At 40.1% G+C, this 27,776-nt stretch overlaps 1 protein-coding gene across 1 annotated transcript in view; it reads left to right on the plus strand.

Moving 5' to 3' along the window:
• Positions 1–27,776, plus strand: part of LOC126177352 (pleckstrin homology domain-containing family D member 1-like) — a 200,263-nt gene that overhangs the window by 147,715 nt on the left and 24,772 nt on the right. Inside the window, exons 10-11 of the mRNA XM_049924449.1 lie at positions 10,959–11,108; positions 16,164–16,286. Coding sequence (XP_049780406.1) covers positions 10,959–11,108; positions 16,164–16,286 — 273 coding nt within the window. The remainder of the gene's footprint in view (positions 1–10,958; positions 11,109–16,163; positions 16,287–27,776) is intronic.

The raw sequence follows: 27,776 nt of genomic DNA on the forward strand, positions 1-27,776 counted from the left end.
AGCAACAATAGTTTAATTTTTTGTATCACTTTTGAGCCATTTGAAATCAAAATGGGCCAAACAAGAGGATGGATTTTTGCCATTATCTTTACAGTTAAGTTCAGGAAATGAAATGGCTAAATGAAACTTGAGATTTAAATATTGACAGACATTCCCAAAATAGAACTGACCTTCACTGCATTTGTTGATGACATTGCAGTTATCTCCAATAATAGTCCAAAAGCCATACAGTCTGTAGAGAAACTCAATGAAATAGTAGCAAAAACGAGATTCCAAATTTCATACAAGGAGATGCATTGAATGGAAGGGACTGGATCAAGATTCAACAATCAATCTTTGATCAACAAATTCACCAAAATCTGTTAAGTACACAAGTTCAGGTGCCTAGGAGATATTATTGAACAAGAGGGGGCTAACAAAGCTGACAAAGGAATAATTGTAAAACAGATACAACAAAAAAAATTTATCACGAAAAGAAAAATTTACAGCATTATAGCACAGTTGTTCCAACAAAAGCGGTTTGTGCACTGGATCCATGGCAGTTGGTAGCAGATCACAAATAAAATTTATTGAAAAACAAGATAAGAAAAATCTCAGAAAATACTCAGGAAAAAAATGCAGAAATGGAATTTGGACGGAAAAAAAACACAAGACATCTATCAAGTTACAGATAGAAGCACAAGCATCATCAAGTTAGAATGAAATTTAGAAACCTTAAAGGAACACAGTGGATGAATGAGGAGGTACTGAGAGGAAAAATTGAAAAAAGTGCTAAATAAGTTCAAACCTACTTCTTTGTTGGATGCATGCATATCCATTCACACACAAGTATATCTTCTGTGGTGGAATAAGAGAGAGAAGTGCCCTGGAAAGTGAAATATAATGAGATGATGATTTGATATATTACAGACAGATACAGAAATTGCTCATGTGAAAGTCCAGGGTGGAATAGCAACAATATTATGAGACAGGCACAATGTAAAGACTGCTATACATTTTAGCGTTTGGCCAAACTTCTACTTCTTGTGAAGTAGAAAGCACGCATTGACCACTGTCTCTGGCTGCTGTAGCTGGACTGAGTTGTAAGTGTGACTGATGGGAGCAGAAATTTGATGTGGGTGGTGGGAGTAAGGAAGAAGCATGGGGAGGAGATGTGCATGCATAGCTGGAATAGAAGGCTGTGTTGTGCTGGAGTGGGAGTAGGCGAGTGGAGGACAGGGAACAGTGAAGGTTGGGGCCAGGGGGGTTTTTGGAACATAGACTATATTGCAAGGCAAGTTCTCTCTTGCTCAGTTCATAAAAGCTGGTGTTGGTGGGAAGGATCCATGTGAGATGAGACAGGCTGTGAAGCAGTCACTGAAATGAAGGATGTCATGTTTGGCAGCGTGCTCAGCAACAAGGTGGTCCACTTGTTTCTTGGCCACATTGTTGGTGGCCATTCATGTGGACAGACAGCTTGTTAGTTGTCATGCCCACTTAGAATGTAGCACAGTGGTTTCAGCTTGGCTTGTAGATCACATGACCGCTTTTACAGGTTGCTCTGTCTCTGATGGGATAGGGGATGCCTGTGACCAGACTGGAAATGTGTGGTCATAGGTCTTGCATCTAGGTCTGCTGCAAGGATATGAGCCATGACAGAAGGGGTTGGGAGCCGAGGTAGAGTAGGAATGGACAAGAATATTACATAGATTTGGTGGGCAGCAGAATATCACTGTGCAAGAGGTGGGGCTGATAGTATGTAGGGTATTCCTCATTTTGTGGCACAGCGAGAGTGGTTGAAAACCTGGTGGAGATCCATTTGCTCCTGTTCTGGATAGTACTGAGCCAAGAGGGGGAATGCTCCTTTGTAGCTGGGTGGTGGGTTTATGGAAGGTGGTAGGTGGTGTTTCGGTATGGGATTCAGAGAATAATTTCAGTCTGTAAAGACCTCCCAACCTTGTACGGGAATAGGCCTGCCACTCTTTGTCTCACCAGGCAGCTACCACCACCCACATATGAGATGTGATTGAATAGCAGTGGTAATGTTTGTTTTTCATAAAGAATCTTTTTTTTCTATTCATCAAATCAACTTTGTCCCATTAAAGTAATCCCCCTGAGATATGATATACTTGTGGAAGTACTTTTTCTAATCTTGATAGCAATTCTCTAACTCAGTTTTCATTATGATGTTCAGCTTCATTAGCGATTCTGTTTTTATCTCATCAGTGGTGGCAAAATAATGTCCTTTCATGGTTCTCTCCAGCCTTGGGAATAGTAAGAAGTCACAAGAGGCAATGAACACAGTGGTTGAAGCAACATAACGGTTTTGTTTTTTGCCCCAAAAAAAATCAGGAAGGAGCATTGAAGTATTAGTGGGAGCATTATCATGATGCAATCTTCATGAGTCATTTTGCCACAATCTGGTCATCTTCTTCGGTTTGCTTCATGCAAACAGTGCATAACTTGCAGGTAGTATTCTCTATTGATCATACAACTATGAAACAGGTACCATGACGCCTATCACATTGTAACTGAAGAAACCAGGGATAGAAACCTCACATGTGATCGATTTTTTTTAAATTTTTGTTTCCCATGCAGTTTCTATTGGGATGATTTGGCTTTGGTTTTGACATCACACCCATACACCCATGTTTCATCACCTGTTACAACTTCCTTTAGAAGTTCTGGATTACCGTTGACTTCATTCAGCAATTCCTGGTTTGCAAGATATCATGTGAAAAAAGGGCAAGTTGCGTTTCGCAGGAGCAATGCTTTCTAAAGCCGTGCTGATGCATGGACAGCAACTTCTCTGTCTCAAGGAAATTCATTATATTCGAACTGAGAACATGTTCGAGAATCCTGCAACAAGCCGATGTTAAGGATATTGGTCTGTAATTTTGAGGATTCATCCTTCTACCCTTCTTATATACAGGCGTCACCTGTGCTTTTTTCTAGTCGCTCAGGACTTTACATTGGGCAAGAGATTCGCGATAAATACAAGCTAAGTAAGGAGGCAATGCAGCAGAGTACTCTCTGCAAAACCGAATTGGAATCCCATCAGGACCTGGCAATTTATTTATTTTCCACCCATTCAGCTGCTTCACAACCCCAGGGTTGTCTATCACTATGTCCTCTATACGGGACTCTGGACGAGACTCGAACGGCAGTATGTTTGTACGATCCTCCTGCATGAAAGATTTCTCAAATGCTAAATTTAAAATTTCAGCTTTTGTTTTGCTGTCTTCCGTTGCCAGGCCAGACTGATCAGCGAGTGACTGGATGGAAGCCTTTGACCCGCTTACCGATTTTACATAAGACCGAAATTTCCTTGGGTTTTCAGCAAGACCAGACCTTTTGCTAAGGTATGACAGTGGTAGTGGTTGAATGCTTCACCCATCGCTCTTTTTACAGCAGCACGAATCTCTACTAACTTTTGCCTGTCCTCATTCTCCCGATCTTTCTTGTACCGCGAGTGCAACTGTCTTTGCTTCCTGAGCATTCTCCGAATTGCACTGTTAAACCACGGTGGGTCTTTTCCGTCTGTAACTCACTTTTTTGGCACATACTTATCCAATGCGTGATTTACAGTGTGTTTAAAATTTGCCCATAATTCTTCCACGTCCATCGTACTGGAAGTGAATGAAGTCGATTCATTTACTAAGTGGGATGCTAACAACTGCTTATCTGCTCTTTCTAGTAAGAATACTTTCCTAGCCTTCTTGACCGACTTTTTAACTTTTGTAGCCATAGTCGTAATGACATCATGATCACTAATCCCTGTCTCAACACTGACACCATTGATGAGGTCTGGTCTGTTGGTGGCTACCACATCTAAAATATTTCCATTACGCGTTGGCTGTCGATTTAGCTGCTCAAGACTGTTTTCGGATAATGTGTTCAAAAGTAATTCACATGACGGATTGTCTGTACCACCTGTAATGAATCCATAGACATCCCAGTCTATACTAGGTAGGTTGAAGTTGCCTCTTACTAATATAGCATGAATCGGGTACTTCTGCGATACAGAATGTAGACTCCATTTGAATGATTCTAGAACTGTCACGGTGGAACCTGGTGGCCAGTAATAACACCCCACAATTAATTTTTATTTCCCCTAGCCCTGTTAAACATGTCCAGATAACTTCACAATCACACTCTACTTCGACCTCAGTAGACACAATATTTTTGTCAACTGCGATGAAGACACCACCTCCTATGGTGTCTAATCTGTCTTTCGATACAAGTTCCGATCCCCACCAAATATTTCAGAACTTCCTATCTCAGGGTTCAGCCAGGTCTCAGTCCCGAGAATAATTTGCGCGCCACACGCTTCCTGAAGGGCAGTAAATTCAGGAACTTTATTCCGAACACTCTGAAAATTTGAAATCCTGTGCATGCCTCTTCATCTCCGAATAACTACTGCATCCTACATCCTTCGGAATCTGCTCAGTATATTCATCTCTTGGTCTCCCTGTGCGATTTTTACAAATGCTAGAAATGTAGGTTTGCCTTTCCTAAACCTATCTCCTAAGATAAGTTGTAGGGTCATTATTTCCTTGTGTGTTCCAAAATTTCTATGGAATCCAAATTGATCTTCCCTATGGTTGGCTTCTACCAGGTTCTCCATTCATCTGTAAGGAAATCGTGTTAGTATTTTGCAACTGTGACTTATTAAACTGATAGTTTGGTAATTTTCACATCTTTCAACAACTGCTGTCCTTGGAATTATTACATTTTTCTTGAAGTCTGAGGGTATTTCGCCTATGTCATACATCTTGCTCGCCAGATGGAAGAGTTTTGTCGTGGCTGGCTCTCCCAAGGCTATCAGTAGTTCTAATGGAATGTTGTCCACTCCGGGGGTCTTGTTTCGAATTAGGACTCTCAATACTTTGTCAAATTCTTCACACATTATCATATCTCCCATTTCATCTTCATCTGTGTCCTCTTCCATTTCCATAATATTGCCCGCAAGTACATCACCTTTGTATAGATCCTCTATATGCTCTTTCCACATTTCTCCTTTTCCTTCTTTGCTTAGGACTGGTTTTCCATCTGAGCTCTTGATAGTAATACAGGTGATTCTCTTTTCTCCAAAGGTCTCTTTAATTTTCCTGTGGGCAGTATTTGTCTTGCCCCTAGTTATACTTGCTTCTAAATCCTCATATTAGTCCTTTAGCCATCACTGCTTAGCCATTTTGCACTTCCTGTCAGTCTCATTTGTGAGACATTTGTATTTCTTTTCGCCTGCTTCATTTATTGCAGTTTTATATCTTCTCCTTTCATCCATTAAATTCAATATTTCTTCTGTTACCCATGAATTTCTATTAGCCTTCGTCTTTTTACCTACTTGATCTTCGTCTGCCTTCACCATTTCATCTCTCAAAGCTGCCCATTCTTCTTCTACTATATCTCTTCCCCATTCTTGTCAGTTGTTCCCTAATGCTCCCTCTGAAACTCGATACAGTCTCTGGTTCTTCAAATTTGTCCAGGTCCCATCTCATTAAATTCCTACCTCTTTGCAGTTCATAACCAATAAATTGTGGTCACGATCCACATCTGCCACTGGAAATGTCTTGCAATTTAAAACCTGGTTCCTAAATCTCTGTCTTACTATTATATAATCCATCTAAAACCTTCCATTGTCTCCAGGCCTCTTCCACATAAACAGCCTTTTTTCATGATTCTTAAACAAATGTTAGTTATGATTAAGTTATGCTTTGTGCGAGATTCTACCAAGCTGCTTCCTCTTTCATTCCTTACCCACAGTCCATGTTCACCTACTAAAAGTAGTGAATTCCAGTCACCCATAACTATTAAATTTTCACCTCTCTTAACTATCTGAATAATTTGTATTATCACATCATACATTTTTTCAATCTCTTCTTCATCTGCAGAACTAGTTGGCATATAAACTTGTACTATTGTGGTAGGCGTGGGCTTCGTGTCCGACTTGGCTAAAATAATGCATACACTATGCTGTTCACAGTAGCTTATCCGTGTTCCTATTTTTTGTTAATTATTAAACCTACTACTGTATTACCCATACTTGATTTTGTATTTATAACCCTGTATTCACCTAACCAGGAATCTTGTTCCTTCTGCCATCGAACTTCACTAATACCCACTATATCTAACTTTAACCTATCCATTTCCATATTTAAATTTTCTGACCTACCTGCCTGATTAAGCTATCTGACATTGCATGCTCCGATCCATAGAACAACGTTTTATTTTTGCTGATAACAATGTCCTCCTGAGGAGTCCTCGCCTGGCAATCTGAATGGGGGACTATTTTACCTCGGGAACATTTTACCCAAGAGGGCACCATCATCATTTAACTATACAGTAAAGCTGCATTCCCTCAGGAAAACTTAGGCCTGTAGCTTCCCCTTGTTTTCAGCCATTCCCACTATCAGCACAGCAAGGCCGTTTTGGTTGATATTACAAGACCAGTTCAGTCAGTCATCCAGACTGTTGCCCGTGAAACTACTGAAAAGGCTGCTGCCCCTCTTCAGGAACCACACGTTGGCCTGGCCTCTCAACAGGTACCCCTCCGTTCTGGTTGCACTTATGGTGCAGCTATCTGTATCGCTGGGATACACAAGTCTCCCAACCAATTGGAAGGTCCATGGTTCATTGGGGGGGGGGGGGGGGGGGGGGGGGAGATCAGAAGTATAAAGCTCGCAAAAATAAAATATTCCTTTTAGTTTTATTATTGGTCACAGCTTGTATATCAGCATGAGGATGGCAGGCTGATGACTGGATTCACCCAAATACAAAGCCACTCTGCACAAAACCGTGTGCCCACATTCAGTTTATCACTATTGATACTGTTTTGTTTATGCAGTCTTGCAAATAAATTATTTAATAATGTAAAACAATATCAATCACTGTCTACCCTACATGCATGTTATTTAATGTTGTAACACTACATACTATCTGTTGGCAGCAGGACCTTTATGAAAATGTTTGGTTTCCTTTTTATGTATTATAACTTCACATTTGCTTGCCTGAAAAACTGAGTCAGCTTCCTTCTGTAATGAGTAAGATTTTGAGCTTAGGAAGAGTATAAAATATTATTATTATCATCCATTACAGAACTCGCCCGTAAAGCTGTGCATGTTAAAGTGCCGCTTTCGTGATGGGGAGTTCCACTTTCGGGATGGGGAGTTCCGCTGGCCCCAGAGTCAATCCTTCCAGCAGATTAATAGTGAGGATCAGTGTGCACCCTGGATGCAGTTTTAAGGCAGTTTCCCACCTCCCACCAGGCTGGTACACACATCCTGCCTCAGTTACATGAAGCACAGACATTTAGAAAACTTTTGCCCTCTTTTACACAGACACGTGAGGTACACACATTCTGTCTTGGGGAGGTAATGAGGGAAACAACAGGAAGGGTGTCCGGCTACCCCTGAAATTAACCTCCGTAAATAACCCTGCACTGATTTGGGGCAGAGACATAAGAAAAAGAAACTATTATCATGTACAGAGATATGGTGTAAGGTTTCGCAGAAAAGAAAAGAAAAAATTATAATGTAAAAATATATTATAAATTGACATAAATGTTCTATTGTTATTATTGGTTTTTACTTATGTTACATTTTTTTACCAAACCTCTACTCTGTATCATCTCAATTATCCTCCACTATATAAAATATATTGCTCAGCAGGTACATTTTAAACTTTGTTTTAGGAATCTCCTTTGGCATTTTTTTAACAATTTTTCCCCTGGCAGAAAATACTGTTTTGAGTTGTATATTTATTCATTAAATTGAGTCTAGATTTTGTCCCATGTTCATAGGCAGAGCTCTTTTTGCAGTAATTGTCAAGATTATTTTTGATGATTTCTGTTTATTTGTGAGACATTTATTCTGAAAGCAAGGGTTTTTTACATGTCTTATTTCCTCCTGGTAGGTACAAAGGAGTTTGATTTGAGTAAAGTTTCATGTTAGAGACACTTTCCTTTGTAGATGTTTCTATTGTTAGAATGACTCTGTTGCCTGTTCCTGCCTTATATCATTATTGTATATCTATAATACTAATTTCAAACAACGAAAAATCCAGGATGGAATGTAACAATACCAGAGAAGGAAAGTTGCTACTCACCATACAGCGGAGATGCTGAGTCACGATAGGCACAATAAAAAGATTCACAAAATCATAGCATTCGGCCATTAATGCCTTTGACAGCAGTAGACATGCATACACACATGCACACACACACTCACGCAAACGCAACTTGCATACACGTCTGCAGTCTCAGAGAGCTGAAACTACACTGCGAGCAGCAGCACCAGTGCATGATGGGAGTGGCAACTGGGTGGGGTTGAGGAGGCTGGGGTGCGGAGGGGCAGGGAGATAGTATGGTGGGAGTGGCGGACAGTGAAGTGTTGCAGTTTAGATGGAGGGCAGGAGAGAAGGTGCAGAGGGGGGAGGGGTAAGAAGCGGATAGGAGAGAAATCTTTGCTATCTGGATTGAAGGTGAGGACACCATATCTACATTCCTCCAGAACCTCAACTTCTCCCCCATTTGATTCACCTGGTCCTACTCAACCCAACAAGCCACCTTCCTAGATGTTGACCTCCATCTCAGAGATGGCTACATCAGTACCTCCGTCCATATCAAACCTACTAACCACCAGCAATACCTTCACTTCGACAGCTGCCACCCATTCCATACCAAGAAGCCCCTTCCGTACAGCCTCGCCCCACTTGGTCGTCGCATCTGCAGTGACGAGCAGTCCTTTTCTAAATATACTGAGGGTCACACTGAAGCCTTCACTGACCATAATTATCCTGCCATCCTTGTACAAAAACAAATTTCCCATGCCTTATCTTTCCCGTCTCCCACCACCTCCAAAAGTCCCACAGTCCGGCCACAGAGGAGCATTCCCCTCGTAACTCAGTACCATCCGGGACTGGAGCAACTGTATTACATTCTCCGCCAGGGTTTCGATTACCTCTCATCATGCCCTGAAATGAGAAATGTCCTACCCACTATCCTTCCCACCCCTCCTACCATGGTATTCCACCGTCCACCGAACTTGCACAATATACTGGTCCATTCTTACACAACCCCTACTCCCAATCCCTTACCTCATGGCTCATACCCCTGGTCCTACTCAACCCAACAAGCCACCTTCCTAGATGTTGACCTCCATCTCAGAGATGGCTACATCAGTACCTCCGTCCATATCAAACCTACTAACCACCAGCAATACCTTCACTTCGACAGCTGCCACCCATTCCATACCAAGAAGCCCCTTCCGTACAGCCGAGCCCCCCTAGATGCAAGACCTGTCCCATACATCCTCCTACCACCACCTACTCCAGTCCGGTCACTAACATCACCTATCCCATCAAAGGCAGGGCTACCTGTGAAACCAGTCGTGTGATTTACAAGCTAAGCTGCAACCACTGTGCTGCATTCCATGTAGGCATGACAACCAACAAGCTGTCTGTCCGCATGAATGGCCACCAACAAACTGTGGCCTAAAAACAAGTAGACCACCCTGTTGCTGAACACGCTGTCAAACATGATACCCCTCATCTCAATGACTGCTTCACAGCCTGTGGCATATGGATCCTTCCCACCAACACCAGTTTTTCTGAATTGCGCAGGTGGGAACTTTCCCTCCAATACATCTTATGTTCCTGTAACCCTCCTGGCCTCAACCTTCGTTAGTCACTGTCCTCACCCATCCAGCTCCCTCCCTGTTCCCATTTCAGCACTACACAACCATCATTTCACCGCCACACCCAGTCTTTTAATTTCTTTTTATTTCTCTCCTTTCCGTTACTTACCCCTTCCCCCCTCCACTCCTTCTCTCCTGCCCTCCGTCTAAATTGCAACACTTCACTGTCCGCCACTCCCACCATACTATCCTCCCCCCTCCCCGCCCCAGCCTCCTCCTTACCTCCACCCAGTCGCCACTCCCATCATGCACTGGTGCTGTTGCTCGCAGTGTAGTTTCAGCTGCAGACGCGTGTGCCAGTTGCGTTCACGTGTGTGTGTGTGTGTGTGTGTGTGTGTGTGTGTGTGTGCGCACGGGCGCGCGCGCGCGTGTGTGTATGCGTGTCTACTGCTGACAAAGGCCTTAATGGCTGAAAGCTATGATTGTGTGAATCTTTTTATTGTGCCTATCGCGACTCACCATCTCCGCTATATGGTGAGTAGCAACTTTCCCTCTCTGGTATTGTTAAAATACGAATTTCTTTTTCTTGATAAATGCATAATGAGTGCACTTTTGCCTTTTATATTTTAGTGTCTTTCCTTTCTCTTTACACTCTTCATGTTTTTCCCAGACCATTTTCTTAGCACACGTTGTTCTTTCCCAAGAAAGCATTTACTGATACTGAAGATCAGATATTCACTATATATATATTTTTTTAATGTTTGACTGTGCCCAGCCATGAGTGTTCAGGTTTTGGTGACTGGTCCATAGATGCATTTATTCTGTCTTGCTAATTATTATATGATTTTTTAATGATATTTGTCGTTTATTTTTCACATTGTGCTTGCCTAGTACCTGTAAATTTAAAATCCAATTACTCTTTGTCGTTTTTACTAGTGCGAGCCAAAGGAATTTATTACCAGCCTTTCTGTAATTCAAGATATTTGTTAAACTCATCACTCGCCTTTCTGTAATTCAAGATATTTGTTATACTCATCATTTAAAGACAATGTGTTGTTGAGATTACTAAAGTATTTGAACCATTATTCAACATGTGTAGTGTTGAAGAGAAAGTCATTTTGCAGACTTTTGTATAAATATGTTAATCAAGTTTTCCTTCATTCCTACTGCAGGATTCAGTATCAAAATCAAGCAAAGTCTCTAAAACTGAAAATATGGGGCAGAAAATTTACCTCAGAAAAGAATTACTAGAATTGCCATTCTTGGCATTTCAGAAGCAGTATATAGATTTTTTTTACCCCTCATTTGTGTCTCAGTTGTTAAAATACAATTATTTATTCACAGAATTTTTTGAACATGTTGCTGAGGAAGCAAAGATAGATGCGAACATGCCAGTCATAATGAAGAACGCTGTTTATGCTCGTAAGAAATTAGCTAAGAAAGCAAGATCACAGGTGATAGAGCAGTCACGTCAGGAAAAAGCGAAAACTTTAGGTAAAATAAGCTAAAACTACTCTGTTCCTAACTGTGTTTGTGCTATGCGTAAATATTATGTTCACAAGAACTGTAAGTATTATGTATGCTTGTGATTTTTGCTTCCAAAGAATTTTTTTAATATACTGACTCACTTCAGTATTTGCTGCTTTATTCAATAGTTAAATAAGTGTAGATTTGCTTTAAGAATTATTCCGTTACCATACGTATTCCAGTTACACAGAATTGACAAATTCCTCAGTTTCCTTATCTCTGTTGGTTCGTATGTTTTAAACATAGATTAATGTGCACTTGTACTGAAACCATATCTCTCAAAATATGTAAGTCCTGTTCTAGCAGCTATTTTTTTATATTATCAAATACTTTTAAGGAATCTGTGTTATTACCCTCCCCTCCCTCTTCTCATTTTGTTATTACTTATTACCACTAATAGTGTTTTTGGTCATAGAAAAAGTGCAAAACACTACGATATTTCATTTTCTGGTATGGGCGTATGAAATCATTTAGTTCAATTGCAGTAATAACACATCTTCCCATCATCCAATAGCTCAATACTTAGTATCAATACCAGGAATAAGAACAATCTACATAGAGACCTAAAATCACTTACCTCAGTCCAAAAAGGGATCCGATAGTCAGGAAAACACATTTTCAATAAATTGCCAGCAACCATTAAAAACTTGGTTTCAGACAAAGCAGGTTTTAGAGTTTGAAAGATTTTTTGATAGGCAACTCCTTCTACTTTATAAGACAAATGTCTTAACAGGAATGTTAGACCACCCTAATTAAAAATGCCTGTTAGATTTCAAATTTGACAGCACTTGGTCACAACATTCAAGATCAGGTACTTTGTGTATGATAAATTTATTAAAGGTGCATAACAACGTTTCATTGTGACAGTGTATTAATTCTGTAAATATTAGCAGTTACAGCTTACTGTAATGTATTCATCTATTTTGACAATCTCATGACAAATGATCACAATAGTAAGTATTATATTCATTTTTTTTTTTATGTTATACTTTCTGACATGTTCCACATCCAAGAGAATCATCTCATTTTTGGGTCTATGTAACGAAAATTGAATCTAATATAATCAGCTGCAGCCAGCACAAGGAGGACACCAAAGTTCAGCATGATGGGGCCAGTAAGAAGTGGTAGTTTATGGTTGTAAATAAACATGAGAAGGAAAATGTATGAAAAGATAAGCGAACAAAATTAGACAGAGAGAAAAAATACTCCTTCCATTCTTTTTATTCCACTCAGAATTTCCAGTATTATGTGAAAATTAAAGTAGAATGAATTGTTGACCATGTTTGTTTAGAAATCTCTGATCTGGAGGAAAATTAGTCAGATAAAGTATAACTCAAGCATACTCTGATGTTCGTATCCATGCTGTTGACAAGGGGTCTCAGATCGATTCCATACTCCTAGATTTCCAGGAGGATTTTGATGTCGTTCCTCACAAGCGACTATTAATCAGATTGCGTACATATGGAGTATCGTCTCAGTTGTGTGACTGCATTCTTGAGTTCCTCTGAGAGAGATCACAGTTTGTAGTGATAGACAGTGAATCATCGAGTAGCACAGAAGTGATATCTGGCATTCTGCAAGGTATGTCATAGGCCCTCTGCTGTTCCTGATTAACATAAATGATCTAGGTGATAATCTGAGCAGCCCCCTATATTGTTTGCAGATTATGCTGTAATTTACCATCTAGTAAAATCATCAGACAATCAATTCCAATTACAAAATGATCTAAAGAGAATTTCTGTATGGTGTGAAAAGTGGCAATTGGCACTAAACAAAGAAAAGTGTAAGGTCATGCACATGGCTACTAAAAGAAATCCGATAAATTTTGGGTATATGATAAATCGTACAAATCTAAGAGCTGTTGATTAAACTAAATACCTAGGAATTACAATTATGAGGAATTTAAATTGGAAAGGCCACATCGATAATATTGTGGGGAAGGCGAAACAAAGACTGCGCTTTGTTGGCAGAACACTTAGAAGATTTTACAAACCCACTAAAGAGACAGCCTACATTACACTTGTTCGTCCTCTGCTGGAATATTGCTGTGCAATGTGGGATCCGTACCAGGTAGGATTGATGGTCGGCATCGAAAAAGTGCAAACAAGAGCAACTCGTTTCATGTTATTGCGCAATAAGGGTGAGAGTGTCACTGATATGATACACGAGTTGGAGTGGCAGTCACTGAAACAAAGGCGGTTTTCTTTGCAGTGAGTTCTATTTGTGAAATTTCAATCGCGAACTTTCAGTTTCGGATGTGAAAATATTTTGTTGACACCCACCTATGTAGGGAGAAATGATCATAATAATAAAATAAGAGAAATCAGAGCTCAAATGGAAAGATTTATGTGTTCATTTTTCCCACATGCCATTCGAGAGTGGAATGGTAGAGAACTAGTATGAAAATGGTTCAATGAACCCTCTGCCAGGCACTTAAGTGTGAGTCGCAGAGTAACCATGTAGATGTATTATAGGTCCCATCTCCGAAGTTCAACAAAACTCTAATCCCACTCAAATCGCAGATCTCCCCCCCCCCCCCCCCCTCTCTCTCTCTCTCTCTCTCTCTCTCTCTCTCTGTGTGTGTGTGTGTGTGTGTGTGTGTGTGTGTGTGTGTGTGTGTGTTTTTTTTATTTTGTCTGTCACCTTCTGAGGAGGACGTTGTCTAAAAGCTTAGTTACTGCCTTCCATTGTTCTTTTTGTGTGGGTCAATGCGAGTGAGATGGAAGAGAGTAAATAACTATCATTTCACAGATTTCCTCCTCACTGTGTGACAACAATTTAGTCAGTTTATCCATATTTGTTTATTTTAATATGTATAAGGGTGCTAATAACTTTCTTGTTACCCACAAATGAACAGTTGTGTTATACTTAAGTGTTTAACGCCATAGTTCATAATGTTATTAACACTTTTGAAGGCGCCTGTTCCTGCATGGCAAATGTCTTACTGAATGTATTCTAGATTTTTTTGTGCTTTTGGACTGTCCGAAATTTGTTATTGGTACTGGTATTCTGTTATTGTTTACATCTGCTGGACACATGAAATGAAACAAGCTCCAGTTTGTTGTTTAACCACATTTGTAATGACACTGTGTTTCTTTTGTAAACGTATAGAATAAACCATTACAAGGGGCTTCTCACTCTTTAATATCAAAATGTATATTGGTAAATTTTGTCACAGGTGATCAGAGAAGTTGTGGTAGCAGAACAGCTAATTTGCATAGCTAATGATGTAAGGATTTTTTCTATTCAGTCCAGAGAGAAATATTTAACCAACAATTTTAACATAGTAAAAGGTAAAGTGCAATGAAACTGGATTTTCAGAGGGAAACTTTCATTTGCACAAGCAAATATACTAAACGTGAGCTTAACATGTGTATTGCAGAACTCTTGGTGCAAATAAAAGGAAACACTGGGAAGTGAAACCATCAGCTTCTGAGCTAGTGTATGCCACCAGGCGCACTGCAGATCAGTCTGTCAGTACTACATAGATTCCACCATTAAGATGAAATCATCAATAATATTTCAACATAGAAGTGAAAATGCACTATATATGTATATGGACAAAAATTTGGAAACACCAAAAACAACAGATTACCATGCCCAGTATGGTATTGCAAAACCATTGGCTTTTGAAACAGCTTGTAGTTGTCTTGGAATGGATAAATACAGGTCCTGCATAGTTTTCAAAGGAAATTTACATGATTCTTCTTGCAAAATAATAGTGATTTCAGGTAATAGTCATGGAGGTGAATTGTGATTATGCATTCTTCTCTCCAAAGTAGATCACAAAGGTTCAATAATTGAGTTCTGGCAACTTGGTGGTCATGAGAAGTTTGATAATTCACCCTTGTGCTCACAAAACCACTCTCGGAAAATACAAGCTATGTGAACAGGAGCCTTTCATCTTGGGACATAGCATCAGTGATGAGGAACACATTGTACCCTGGGATGGACCTGATCAACCAAAATGGTCACCTAATCCTTGGCAGTAATTCATCGTTGCAGAGTACCCATGAGGCACATGAGTATCACAGTATGGATGCCCAAATCATCACCAAACTAATTATCTCCAAACCCCCTCTAAGTTTCACTCTTGGGACATAAACTCAACCAGAAGTTGTAAACAGTGTGCTGCAAAACTCATCCAACCAAATTACTTTCTTCCATTGCCCAATAGTCCAGGTTTTGTGGTTTTGGCCCCATGTTTTCCTGTTACAGGCATTTGCATCACTGATTAATTGTTTTGGAATTACAGTTCACGCTACAATTCGCTGCTTATGGAGCTCCCTTCAGGTTGTTTTTGTGCTGACAGGGTTCGCGTGTGCAACATTCAGCAGTGATTTTTTCAGCTGTCATCGTGTTATTTTTCCGCTCAATCCTCTTCAATGACTGTCTCTCATGATCACTCAACATGCACTTTTGTCCTCATTGTGACTTAGCTCAAGATGTTTTTCTACTTTCTCTGTACACGGTACAAATCTTCATTATGGTGCCTCTTGAAACATCAAACATTTTTGGTACCTTGCTTATAGAAGAATCCACCATACAAGCACCAACAATTTGCCCACATTTGAATTCACTTATCTCCGACATAATGCACTCAACAACTACCTACTGTTCTGACCACAACTGACATTTGCACCTGGATTTATGCTCAAGCACATATTTCTTGCAGTGTTCTTATATTTTTGTCCAGCCCCTGTATATCCATAGCACAAACATCAACTGAGGCAAAAGCATAATATGAAGGAATGGTCGTTCACAAAAAGTGATAAATTAGCAGCATAAAGACGTATTTGGTTAACAACTGTTCATTGGCTACCACATGCCATTGGCTGCCTCCCAACGTAATACAGAGATGAATTGCTAATATTGGTTCTGTACTGCAAAACAGTACAGTGTGTAGATAGCCCTTTGTAAAGTTTTGGCACAGATAGTGTTCATAGTTAAATAATATTAAATGTGTTGTAGTGTGATAGCCAGGAAATGTTTCTGTGAAGCTTTACAGAAAAACTGTTTTAGGGCTCAACTTTGAAGACTCTCCATCTGCTGATCAACCCCTCAGAAGATCACTGTCAATAATGATTTCTAAAAATAGTTTAAAGCCACAGCTCACAAGATCAAAATCACTAAGAATGAATAATGGTGAGTATTTATTTTAATAATATTGTGAGGTAGACGCAAAGCATCTGCTTAAAAGATCCCAAAACTGGAAGAAAAAGCAGGAGAGCTAATGGAAATGCAAGTACATGTGTGTCTGTTAGTTGTTCTTTCCAAACCACAGCACTGTAGGCCACATGTCCTTTCTCTAATATTGTGTTAGTATCCATCAATATCTGAGTTAAGATTTTATATGTTATGTAATTTGTAACTGAAACAGATTTACTTGTGGAATGTACAGTCTTAGACATAAAAACTGACCGCTGGCCGGCCGCCACAGAGACTAAGTCTGAGTCGTTTACTTAAGGTGGCCAATAAAACTGACCGCCCCTGACAACTCTAAGTCCGGCCATCTGCACAATCTGGCAACACTGCAAGATGCGGAAGTGTTACGAGGAAGTGTTGTCTACTTCCGTGTTGATATGGGTGACTGGAATTCGAGTGTAGGAAAAGGGAGAGAAGGAAACGTAGTAGGTGAATATGGATTGCGGCTAAGAAATGAAAAGGGGAAGCCGCCTCGTAGAATTTTGCACAGAGCACAACTTAATCATAGCTAACACTTGGTTTAAGAATCATGAAAGAAGGTTGTATACATGGAAGAACCCTGGAGATACTAAAAGGTATCAGATAGATTATATAATGGTAAGACAGAGATTTAGGAACCAGGTTTTAAATTGTAAGACATTTTCAGGGGCGGATGTGGACTCTGACCACAATCTATTGGTTATGAACTGTAGATTAAAACTGAAGAAACTGCAAAAAGGTGGGAATTTAAGGAGATGGGACCTGGATAAACTGAAAGAACCAGAGGTTGTACAGAGTTTCAGGGAGAGCATAAGGGAACAATTGACAGGAATGGAGGAAAGAAATACAGTAGAAGAAGAATGGGTAGCTTTGAGGGATGAAGTAGTGAAGGCAGCAGAGGATCAAGTAGGTAAAAAGACGAGGGCTAGTACAAATCCTTTGGTAACAGAAGAAATATTGAATTTAATTGATGAAAGGAGCAAATATAAAAATGCAGTAAATGAAGCAGGCAAAAACAAATACAAACGCCTCAAAAATGAGATCGACAGGAAGTGCAAAATGGCTAAGCAGGGATGGCTAGAGGACAAATGTAGGGATGTAGAGGCTTATCTCACTAGGGGTAAGATAGATACTGCCTACAGGAAAATTAAAGAGACCTTTGGAGATAAGAGAACCACTTGTATGAACATCAAGAGCTCAGATGGAAACCCAGTTCTAAGCAAAGAAGGGAAAGCAGAAAGGTGGAAGGAGTATATAGAGGGTCTATACAAGGGCGATATACTTGAGGACAATATTATGGAAATGGAAGAGGATGTAGATGAAGATGAAATGGGAGATATGATACTGCGTGAAGAGTTTGACAGAGCACTGAAAGACCTGAGTCGAAACAAGGCCCCCGGATTAGACAACATTCCATTGGAACTACTGATAGCGTTGGGAGAGCCAGTCCTGACAAAACTCTACCATCTGGTGAGCAAGATGTATGAGACAGGCAAAATACCCTGAGACTTCAAGAAGAATATAATAATTCCAATCCCAAAGAAAGCAGGTGTTGACAGATGTGAAAATTACCGAACAATCAGTTTAATAAGCCACAGCTGTAAAATACTAACACAAATTCTTTACAGACGAATGGAAAAACTAGTAGAAGCCGACCTCGGGGAAGATCAGTTTGGATTCTGTAGAAACACTGGAACACGTGAGGCAATACTGACCTTACGACTTATCTTAGAAGAAAGATTAAGGAAAGGCAAACCTACGTTTCTAGCGTTTGTAGACTTAGAGAAAGCTTTTGACAATGTTGACTAGAATACTCTCTTTCAAATTCTAAAGGTGGCAGGGGTAAAATACAGGGAGCGAAAGGATATTTACAATTTGTACAGAAACCAGATGGCAGTTATAAGAGTCGAGGGACATGAAAGGGAAGCAGTTGTTGGGAAGGGAGTAAGACAGGGTTGTAGCATCTCCCCGATGTTATTCAATCTGTATGTTGAGCAAGCAGTAAAGGAAACAAAAGAAAAATTCGGAGTAGGTATTAAAATCCATGGAGAAGAAATAAAAACTTTGAGGTTCGCCGATGACATTGTAATTCTGTCAGAGACAGCAAAGGACTTGGAAGAGCAGTTGAACGGAATGGACAGTGTCTTGAAAGGAGGGTATAAGTTGAACATCAACAAAAGCAAAACGAGGATAATGGAATGTAGTCAATTTAAGTCGGGTGATGCTGAGGGAATTAGATTAGGAAATGAGACACTTCAAGTAGTAAAGGAGTTTTGCTATTTGGGGAGCAAAATAACTGATGATGGTCGAAGTAGAGAGGATATAAAATGTAGACTGGCAATGGCAAGGAAAGCGTTTCTGAAGAAGAGATATTTGTTAACATCGAGTATAGATTTAAGTGTCAGGAAGTCGTTCCTGAAAGTATTTGTATGGAGTGTAGCCATGTATGGAAGTGAAACATGGACGATAAATAGTTTGGACAAGAAGAGAATAGAAGCTTTTGAAATGTGGTGCTACAGAAGAATGCTGAAGATTAGATGGGTAGATCACATAACTAATGAGGAAGTATTGAATAGGATTGGGGAGAAGAGAAGTTTGTGGCACAACTTGACTAGAAGAAGGGATCGGTTGGTAGGCCATGTTCTGAGGCATCAAGGGATCACCAATTTAGTGTTGGAGGGCAGCGTGGAGGGTAAAAATCGTAGGGAGATGAATACACTAAGCAGATTCAGAAGGATGTAGGTTGCAGTAGGTAGCAGGGAGATGAAGCAGCTTGCACAGGATAGAGTAGCATGGAGAGCTGCATCAAACCAGTCTCAGGACTGAAGACCACAACAACAACAATGGCTGTTGTGAGCCCGTGGTCTTGCGGTAATCGTCTTGCATTCCAAACATAGAGTCGCATGTTCGCGTTTTTTTTTTTTACATCTAAGACAATTCGCTTAACATTTTACCCACCCGCAATAACAAGTATTCCAGAAACAATTCCGGAGGACAGCTCGTCGCTGCGTCGCGTTCATAACAGCTTAGGCTTGAGCGTTTCCTTCGCTGCAGCGGCTACCGGCCACTGGCCAGACGCCGCCCGCCGCCTGAAATCCGGCGCTGCCCATGTGAAGGCGGCGCCACGCTGTCAGTGTATGTATCAATGCCATTTTCGAATTTGAAGTTCTAGTTATCATCTTGCAGTTAAGCATTGGATTTTGCATACTTGAAAACCATGAACTACAGTTAAGCATTGTAAAATTGAGTCACAAGTGGAAAAAGGTGTAACATCTGCAACACAACGTTTACTTTTGGTATAACAGAGGGGTGAATGTAGAGGAGGCAGCTAAAAAGATTTGAACTGTGCGTGGAGCGAGTGCTTTTGGGAAAAATACGCCAGAAAAAGATATTTTTGTTTCAACAAAGATCGTTCTGGCATGAATGATTTTCCACATTAAGGAAGTCTCGACTACTGATATATGTGACATTTTACCATTTTCCCATCATGCGACATTTGCATTCAACAGCAAAGTTCAGAAGTCTGGTTTAGGAGTACTGCATGCTCTAATTGGAAACAACCAAAATCAACGGAGTGACTATTATTGAACGTCATCAGGTCGCTCATTGAGCATTCCTTTGCAGTACTGTTACTGTTGATGTGTTATGATGCCTTTATCGTTAACTTCCTAAGAAGAAATGAAAGGCTGAGCCCCACCAAAAGACGTAGACTAGAGCAAAGAGTAGTGTGAACATAGTATTTTACATTTGATAGCTCCATAAGTGTGTTTTGGACTATGAATTCTGCCCCAAGGGGTGTGTGCAACACAGCTGGAATTTGTTGTCAACAACTGAGACACCTTTCGGTCGCAGTGTAAAAAAGTCGAGCAACAAAACTACATCACCTGTGCTACTGCGTGATAACTCACGCTGTTGATTTGAGAAACAAAACTACCCAGGAAATTGATAGGAAAGTCGTCTCTCGGACACTTGTATTGATAGGGAAGTCCTCTCTCAAACACTTGTCCCTCTCGTCATATATTCGTAAAATATTACCTTTCCTGCTCTTGATCAATCAACCGTCAAGGCAATTCATTTCTAGACTAAAATACTTTTAAAACTACTATGGTTTAATGACATCGTGAAAACAAGTAGGTTTCTACGGGTGTAGAATTTGTAAACAACTGTTGCATTGTCAGATTGTAGATATCGTGAAAGAAAATTCAGCTGCTGATTAATTTCTCTTTGATGATTAATGTTGCGATGAGAAAACTAATGGAAAATGCAAATAAAATATTCACTGTGCCAATGCAAATTAAATTCAGCTTACTACAGAAACATCACAACGGCAATCTATCTTAAGAAAGCATTATGTGTCTGTAAGATGATTGATCCTATTTTAACATGAATTAGTAGGATATTACCGACTTTTGATCTCGAAACGATCTGTATTTACTTCATTTCCTGTATCACTCGCAAGTATTATTAAAATGTGGCATTTCATAGATAAAATTATGTATTCACAACAACAAAAAATATGTCGGCAGAAAACAAAGGTGGGATTATGAAATTGGCAGTAACGTAAGGTTTCCGATGTGACACTAAGGGTTACTGTAAGTAGCAATCCGAATTTTGCTCGAGCATTATCTTACGATTCCCTTATTGAGTTTGTATCTGCCTGCTTGTAGCTCTACTATATAAGAATAAAAGAAATCTGGCTTTCAGCGAGTCTTGAAAGGCGAACAACAGCACCTTGCCCCTGGTAGCCAAGCATGTTACCTGAGAAATGGTATTTTCCTATAGTAGGAAGACATCCTTTTGTGGTTGAATTGTTGGCAAATATCAGTCAGATGTGTGCCGTTGCTCTAAGCTTTTCGGTGTGTTGAATTTCTACCAATGATTTTTCTACAGGTTTTTTCTGTCCCAAATAGAGAGTTGAAGTCTCCCGTTAGTATTTTCACGTCATCGTGGTGAATTTTGCTCATAGTATTTTCGAGTGTGTTCCAGAATTTTTTGACATTTTTAGTGTTTTTCTTATTTTCCATGTTGGTTTGGCCATGTGCATTTATGAGTGTTTATTTTTTACTGGGGCTCTGAATGAGCATACTCATAAGTCGATTGTTGACGGGTGTGATTTCTTTGACAGAACTGATGATAGATCTGTGTTCGAGAAATGCCATGGCCAAGATTGGTATGCCTTTCGCTACGTTTTGTTGCATTTTGCTCTTGAAGATGAAGATGCAATGGTTTCCGTAATGCAAGGTTTCATTGTCAGTTAGTTGTGGCTCTTGAAGAGCAACAATGAGAATTTTTTGTCGGTCGATTTATTATGTGAGATTATTTAGTTTTCGTATTTGGATCAATGTATCGATGTTTTGTTATAAAAAAAAGTTCTTATGTGTGTGAAATCTTATGGGACTTAACTGCTAAGGTCATCAGTCCATAAGCTTACACACTAGTTAACCTAAATTATCCTAAGGACAAACACACACACACACACACACACACACACACACACACACACACACACACACACATACACCCATGCTCGACGGAGGATTCAAACATCCGCCGTGACCAGCCGAACAGTCCATGACTGCTGCGCCATAGACCGCTCGGCTAATCCCGCGCGGCATGTAGTTTTCAAATGCATGTTTTCTGCTTGTAGGGAAATTTACAAGAGATCTTCGATATTCTCTGTCGTGCTAACCTGGCCTCCCCAGAATCTGAAATTCCAAATGCCTCCTGTCGACATTTTGCACAGTTCATGTTTTCTTGTGTTTCATTGGTTTGGCCAGGGTGATTCCAGGACCGGACAGGACCAGAGGGTGTTGAAGCCTTTGGAAGCAAATATTTTCAGTCGAGCTCATTGAGCTCCTAGACGGTGACCAGAGTAGCGGTGATTTTCGCTCAGACATGCGTGGATTTTAGGATCAACGGATTGAGTAGTCGTTGAGGATTGTGTTAGTATTTGGCTCACCCCAAGTATTTGATTTCCTCGGTACCACCCATATGGGGGAGGGTTTCCCCTATCAGTCCCATGGCATTATTATTATTATTATTATTATTATTATTATTATTGTCAATATGTCATCAGCAAATCCAATATGGTGCATCTCCCACCACTGAAATAGATGTGCATTGTTCGACTCAGTATTTCCATCACATAAATATGGGTTATAATTATGTTACATTGCTGCTGGTAGACATATTTCTCACTGTTTCTTGGGCAGTTGCTACCTGTTACTCCATCATAGTAATTTATGTGCACAGCATTGTTGCAATACAGATGTTCAAATTATCCGATTTCTGTGATTTCATTTCGATACCAGATCGTTCTAATCAGATACAGCCAGTCAGGCTTAATGTGGATATCCGAATACGAATTTCATCATTTCATAGACTGTGTAAACCACATTCTTAATCGGACGGTTGAATCTAGATCACTTACTTATGACAGGGCCTGAATTCTTAAACACTGTGGAAAATAATAATACAATGTGCTTATTACTAATATGTTATGTAAATATAAATATATGAATAAACGAGATAACAGTTTATTTACAGGAGCAGAGCCCTATCCATCATAGCAGTGCAGTGCGAGATTGGTTTCAGGGCCAAGAGAGGATAAAGCTGTTGCCGTTTGTTCCATGATCACCTTACATCAACCAGGTAGAGAATATGTGGGCAGAAGTAACAAGGTCATTGCCATGTGGACCTACAAATGCAAGCGACCTTTGGATGAATATAGAAGACGTATGGTGGGAAGTAAACCATCACGCTACACTGTCAACGACTTAATGAAATCAATGCCCCTACACCTTCGAGAAATCTTACGTAATGATCGTATGCGAGTTGGTTACTAAAAGTATACTCGTCCACAAAACCAATGTGGACAATTATCTGATAGTCGGTCAAGCTTTGCTTTGTCGCAGCTGTTTAGATACTAGTCCATTTACTTTCAGTCTCCTCCTTACAACTCTTGCAATGCAAGGTAATTGAAAAATCTCATCCACTCGACGCCAACTGAGGAATTGACTGCTGCATTTGTTGTTCAACACACAGTAGTTGTCACCCTCACTCGAATCAATGACTGTGTGTGTGTGTGTGTGTGTGTGTGTGTGTGTGTGTGTGTGTGTGTGTGTTTTCGTGTTCACGCACAATATGAATCGGTACTATTAATATTAGAGATACAACCAACAATAAATATTGCATCAAATATGACTGTAAAGTATTTTAATGTGATGGGAAGTTACAAACTGAATTTTTACCCAACCCACGACGTGCACATTACGTTACATTAAGTAAGATGTATTAACTCCATAGTATCGTTAGCAGAGACAGTGCGCTCTTGTAGTCGAGGCTCGCAACAAGTGCCACGTTCTGTTTATGTTGGCTGAGCGTGGACACTGCAGCAGACGCTTTGCCATAAACAGAAAGAAATCACCTTGGCTCTGACTGCAGTGAGTGGATATAACTGCCTGTGTGTTCTTATAGTAACCAATGTGAGACTCTACTCACAGGTGCCATAGAGCAATTGCAACGGGTATCATGTCATTAGTCACCAGAATATTAGCCAGTGATGAAATGTCCACTCTGTTTGAATCCCAAGAAAATAGGAACCTTCTCACAAAGGAATGTGAGGTGATATCAAAATTTATCCAACATACAAAAATTAACTGCAGGGCTTTCATGTATGCAGTAGTAGCACACAAGGAAATATTATGTCTTGGAAGCGTATTTTTCATTTTCTCTTCTCAAAGTAGCGCCCTTGTTTTAGTACGAAGTGAGAAAAAAACACGAAAAATTCAAGTTCCTGAGAAGCATATCAGTCATTTCCTCTTATCATATCATAACTTTTATTTTAGTATGAAGTAAAAAAAGAAACAGTTTAAGGTTGTGAAGCATACTTGTATACTTCATAAAAGGTCCAAATGGCTCTGAGCACTATGGGACTTAACTTCTGAGGTCATCAGTTCACTAGAACTTAGAACTACTTAAACCTAACTAACCTAATGACATCAGACACATCCATGCCTGAGACAAGATTCGAACCTGCGTCCACAGCGGTCGCGCGGTTCCAGACTGTAGCACCTAGAACAGCTCGGCCACCCCGGCTGGCATACTTGTATACTGACCATTCGTTATTTGACTAAATATGAACTACAATCTGATTCTTATATATATGACATGGGTTAGTGCCGGCACAAAGCAATGACTAAGGGTTGGATGCCGTTGAAGTCCCGTTACACTGATGGCAAGACAAATGTTCGCAAATCACCTCTATTGCCTCAAAAAACAATTGCATCTTAAATATCGAAGGACCGACGTCCACCCTGTCACAGCACGTTGAAATACAGCTAAGACGGCAGATGAATATTTGTGACCGACTGGGCTTCGAACTTGGGCCTCCTGCTTACTAGACAGACATGCTGATCACTGCACTATTATTTTTTTTTTTAAGTTTGAGAAGACATTCAGCACCAGGTAGGTGGAGGCAAAGAGGGCAGGGGTCGAAGATCCAAGGCCTGGCCCCAATGCCTCCCCCATACCTGTCACTGAGCAGCTGCATTATTCCCATGTATTCCATGTTTGCACCCATATATACCTTTAAATTGTGGAACAGAATTGAAGAAGTAATTAAGGTAAAATAAATTACAGATTGCCACATCCAGTGGCATGCGTTCCCTGTAGAACAAAATTATAACAGTGAAAAGGGTGACAGAAAAATACATAACAAACATTTATTCAGAAATACATTCACAATTTAAGTTAATATGCTCTTAACCACAATTCGAGTTGGAGTCTCTCTTCAGTTACAGCTAGCCAGTGCGCACCTATTGCACTATTGTAAGAATCGAGATGCAGTGTTTTGGATTTAAAATTTTGTAAATTCATTGTCAGAACTTATGAGTTCAAGCTGCTTAGGTCATCGGTCCCTAAGCTTACACACTACTTAATCTAACTCAAACTAAATTACGCTGTGGACAACACACACACACCCATGCCGGAGGGAGGACTCGAACCTCCAATGGTAGGCACTGTCGGGACGCAGCAGCCAACCTCGTTTCAACACCTATCTACACACGCTCCTCGTCAGACGCGAATTCTCATCTTTGCTGCATACCACATGTGCGGTTCTTTCGGGAATGTCCGAGTGGAAAGACACTACGAATCCGGGTTCGAGCCTGGTCAGGCACAAATTTTCATTTGACGCCGTTGTTCTATTTTAATGCCCATGACAGCCTGTACATCTGTCATTCAATCTTTAATTGATTAACAAGGCTGTCTATTTCGATTCGTAGTGTCTGTTCTTTCGGAAATGTCCGAAAGAACACACACACACACACACACACACACACACACACACACAATTTTCGGAGAAAATGTTTGGCAACTCAGTGATAGTGCCGGACTGGAGCTGCATCAACCTACCCATTTCACTAGATATAGTTGTAATTTTCTGAACAATTCCTGTTTAATAAGTGACAGCGACAGTGTCTCTCATCGTTTACTTTGTCGGAAACTTGCTTCTCTCTGCCCTAGCCTATAGTATAGCAAATGAGTGATTGCTCACATTCTTGATACCTCAATGGACGTGCTACTGCAACTGTAGCCAGAGAGTCAAATCCCTCTGGAAAAGTATGTTTCAAGTCAGATGGTTTTGCTCCTCCCATACTGTCACTGAAAACGATCACAACGAAATTAAGTATAGGTATCCTATGAAACCCTTGAGTTCATACTGTGGTGCTGTGAAGATGAAAAAAGTAGTTTTTCACAATTATGAGATGACGGATGGAATTTGTCAGATTCCACTAATTATGATTGCATTGTTAACTATTGATTCACAGGTGCTTTTCTGCCGCTTATTGTAACTGTTATTTGAATGTTAGAGTTGGAAGAATAGAAACATCAAATTTTCACCATATGGAATGTTCGAATTCACCCTAAGTCTTCACGTTTCGAACAAAGGCAGAATATCCGTCAGGAAAGCTGACAACAATAAGCCAGGCCATGCCTGTCTTCTGGTGGATGTGCCAATGACAGTGATCTCAATAACAATACAGCAAATATACATTGCCAACTCAACCACTGGAGAAGTTCCAAAAATGTGAATCGCGTCTGGTGAATACGCTTTCAAGGTTTCTGTCCAATTAAGTCAGTAAAACACAAATAATTGCCGCAGTTATTAATTTATGACATTTAGTTTGCATTCAGCGCATCGATGTATTACAAGTAATTGCACTCTAGCCCCTAAACCTAGTTACAGAAATGCGAATAAGACTCATTGACATATAATGAGGATCTTGCGGCCCTTGCCACCCGCAACTTTGAAACGAAGCTATAGGCACTTCCGAGGTCACTCACAGAACACATCAGCTGGTATCCTTCCTGGTGGTATAACTGAAACTTGGCAACAGTGCAGAATATGTTTGGCAATTCTGTGATCGACGAGTTACTTCCTTGATGGCACAGAACTATTCTGCTAAATTCACTTGATATTATCGTGTTATTTCAATTTACTACTGAGTGATTTTCGCTTGAGACATGACATAAGGATATCAGTTAATCCTTGTGAGTCCATGAAAGTCGTTCCACATGAGAAATACAACTACTGTCGCCTCTTATGTTGCGGTTTATCTGCCATAGCGCTTACTGAGTCAATAAGTAAGTGGCAGACACCGCGCCTATTTGCTAGCTCGTAGGTAACGTGCTTGCCTGTCAGTTGTATGCTGCCTCTGTTCGCCTTTCAAGCCTCGCCGAAAGCTAAATATTTAATTGTTTTGTGGCAGAGCTACAAGCAGGCAGATACAAATTCAATGAGGGAATCTTAAGACAACGCTCTAGCAAAATTCGTTTTGCTTCTTGTAATAACCCTTCGTGTCAAAGCGAAAACCTTGAGGTACTGCTAAATTCATAATGCCACGTTTTTGTTTTCTGTCGACATATTTTTTGTTGTTGTGAATACATAATTTTATCTATGAACTGCCACATTTTCATAATACTTGCGAAGCAAATCATGTGAAGTAACACTTCACTAACTTGTTGGGAAGGTGGAAAAAGCACTACCCTTTCTGGATGCTCTCTGTCTCTTCCTGGATGTCGAGTAATACGATCTTCGAGTAAATGGTTAGAGATGAAGAACCTAGTGGTAAATGAACTCGTAGATGAGATGAATGTGGGAGACTACTCTTGAAAAGAAAAAGTAGACGATCTATTCACAGTATGACAGAAAATTTGCTAGTACTGTTAAACCTATGTGCATTGAACATTGTGAAAAAGTATTTAAAGGTGAGCCCCACGAAAATTGGTGTAGTATTATTTATGGGGAAGCATGTCCAGCACACATACTGAAAAATCATGTTTCTCGATGAAACTTTAGAGAGTGTTGTAGTATATCTAGAGGTAGCCCTGGATGGAAAGTATTATGAACATCTCGCATAAAGAATATGTTCCACTGCGAAAGATAAT

The sequence above is a fragment of the Schistocerca cancellata genome, chromosome 1 (genome assembly GCF_023864275.1).
Source record: "Schistocerca cancellata isolate TAMUIC-IGC-003103 chromosome 1, iqSchCanc2.1, whole genome shotgun sequence".
NCBI lineage: Eukaryota > Metazoa > Arthropoda > Insecta > Orthoptera > Acrididae > Schistocerca > Schistocerca cancellata.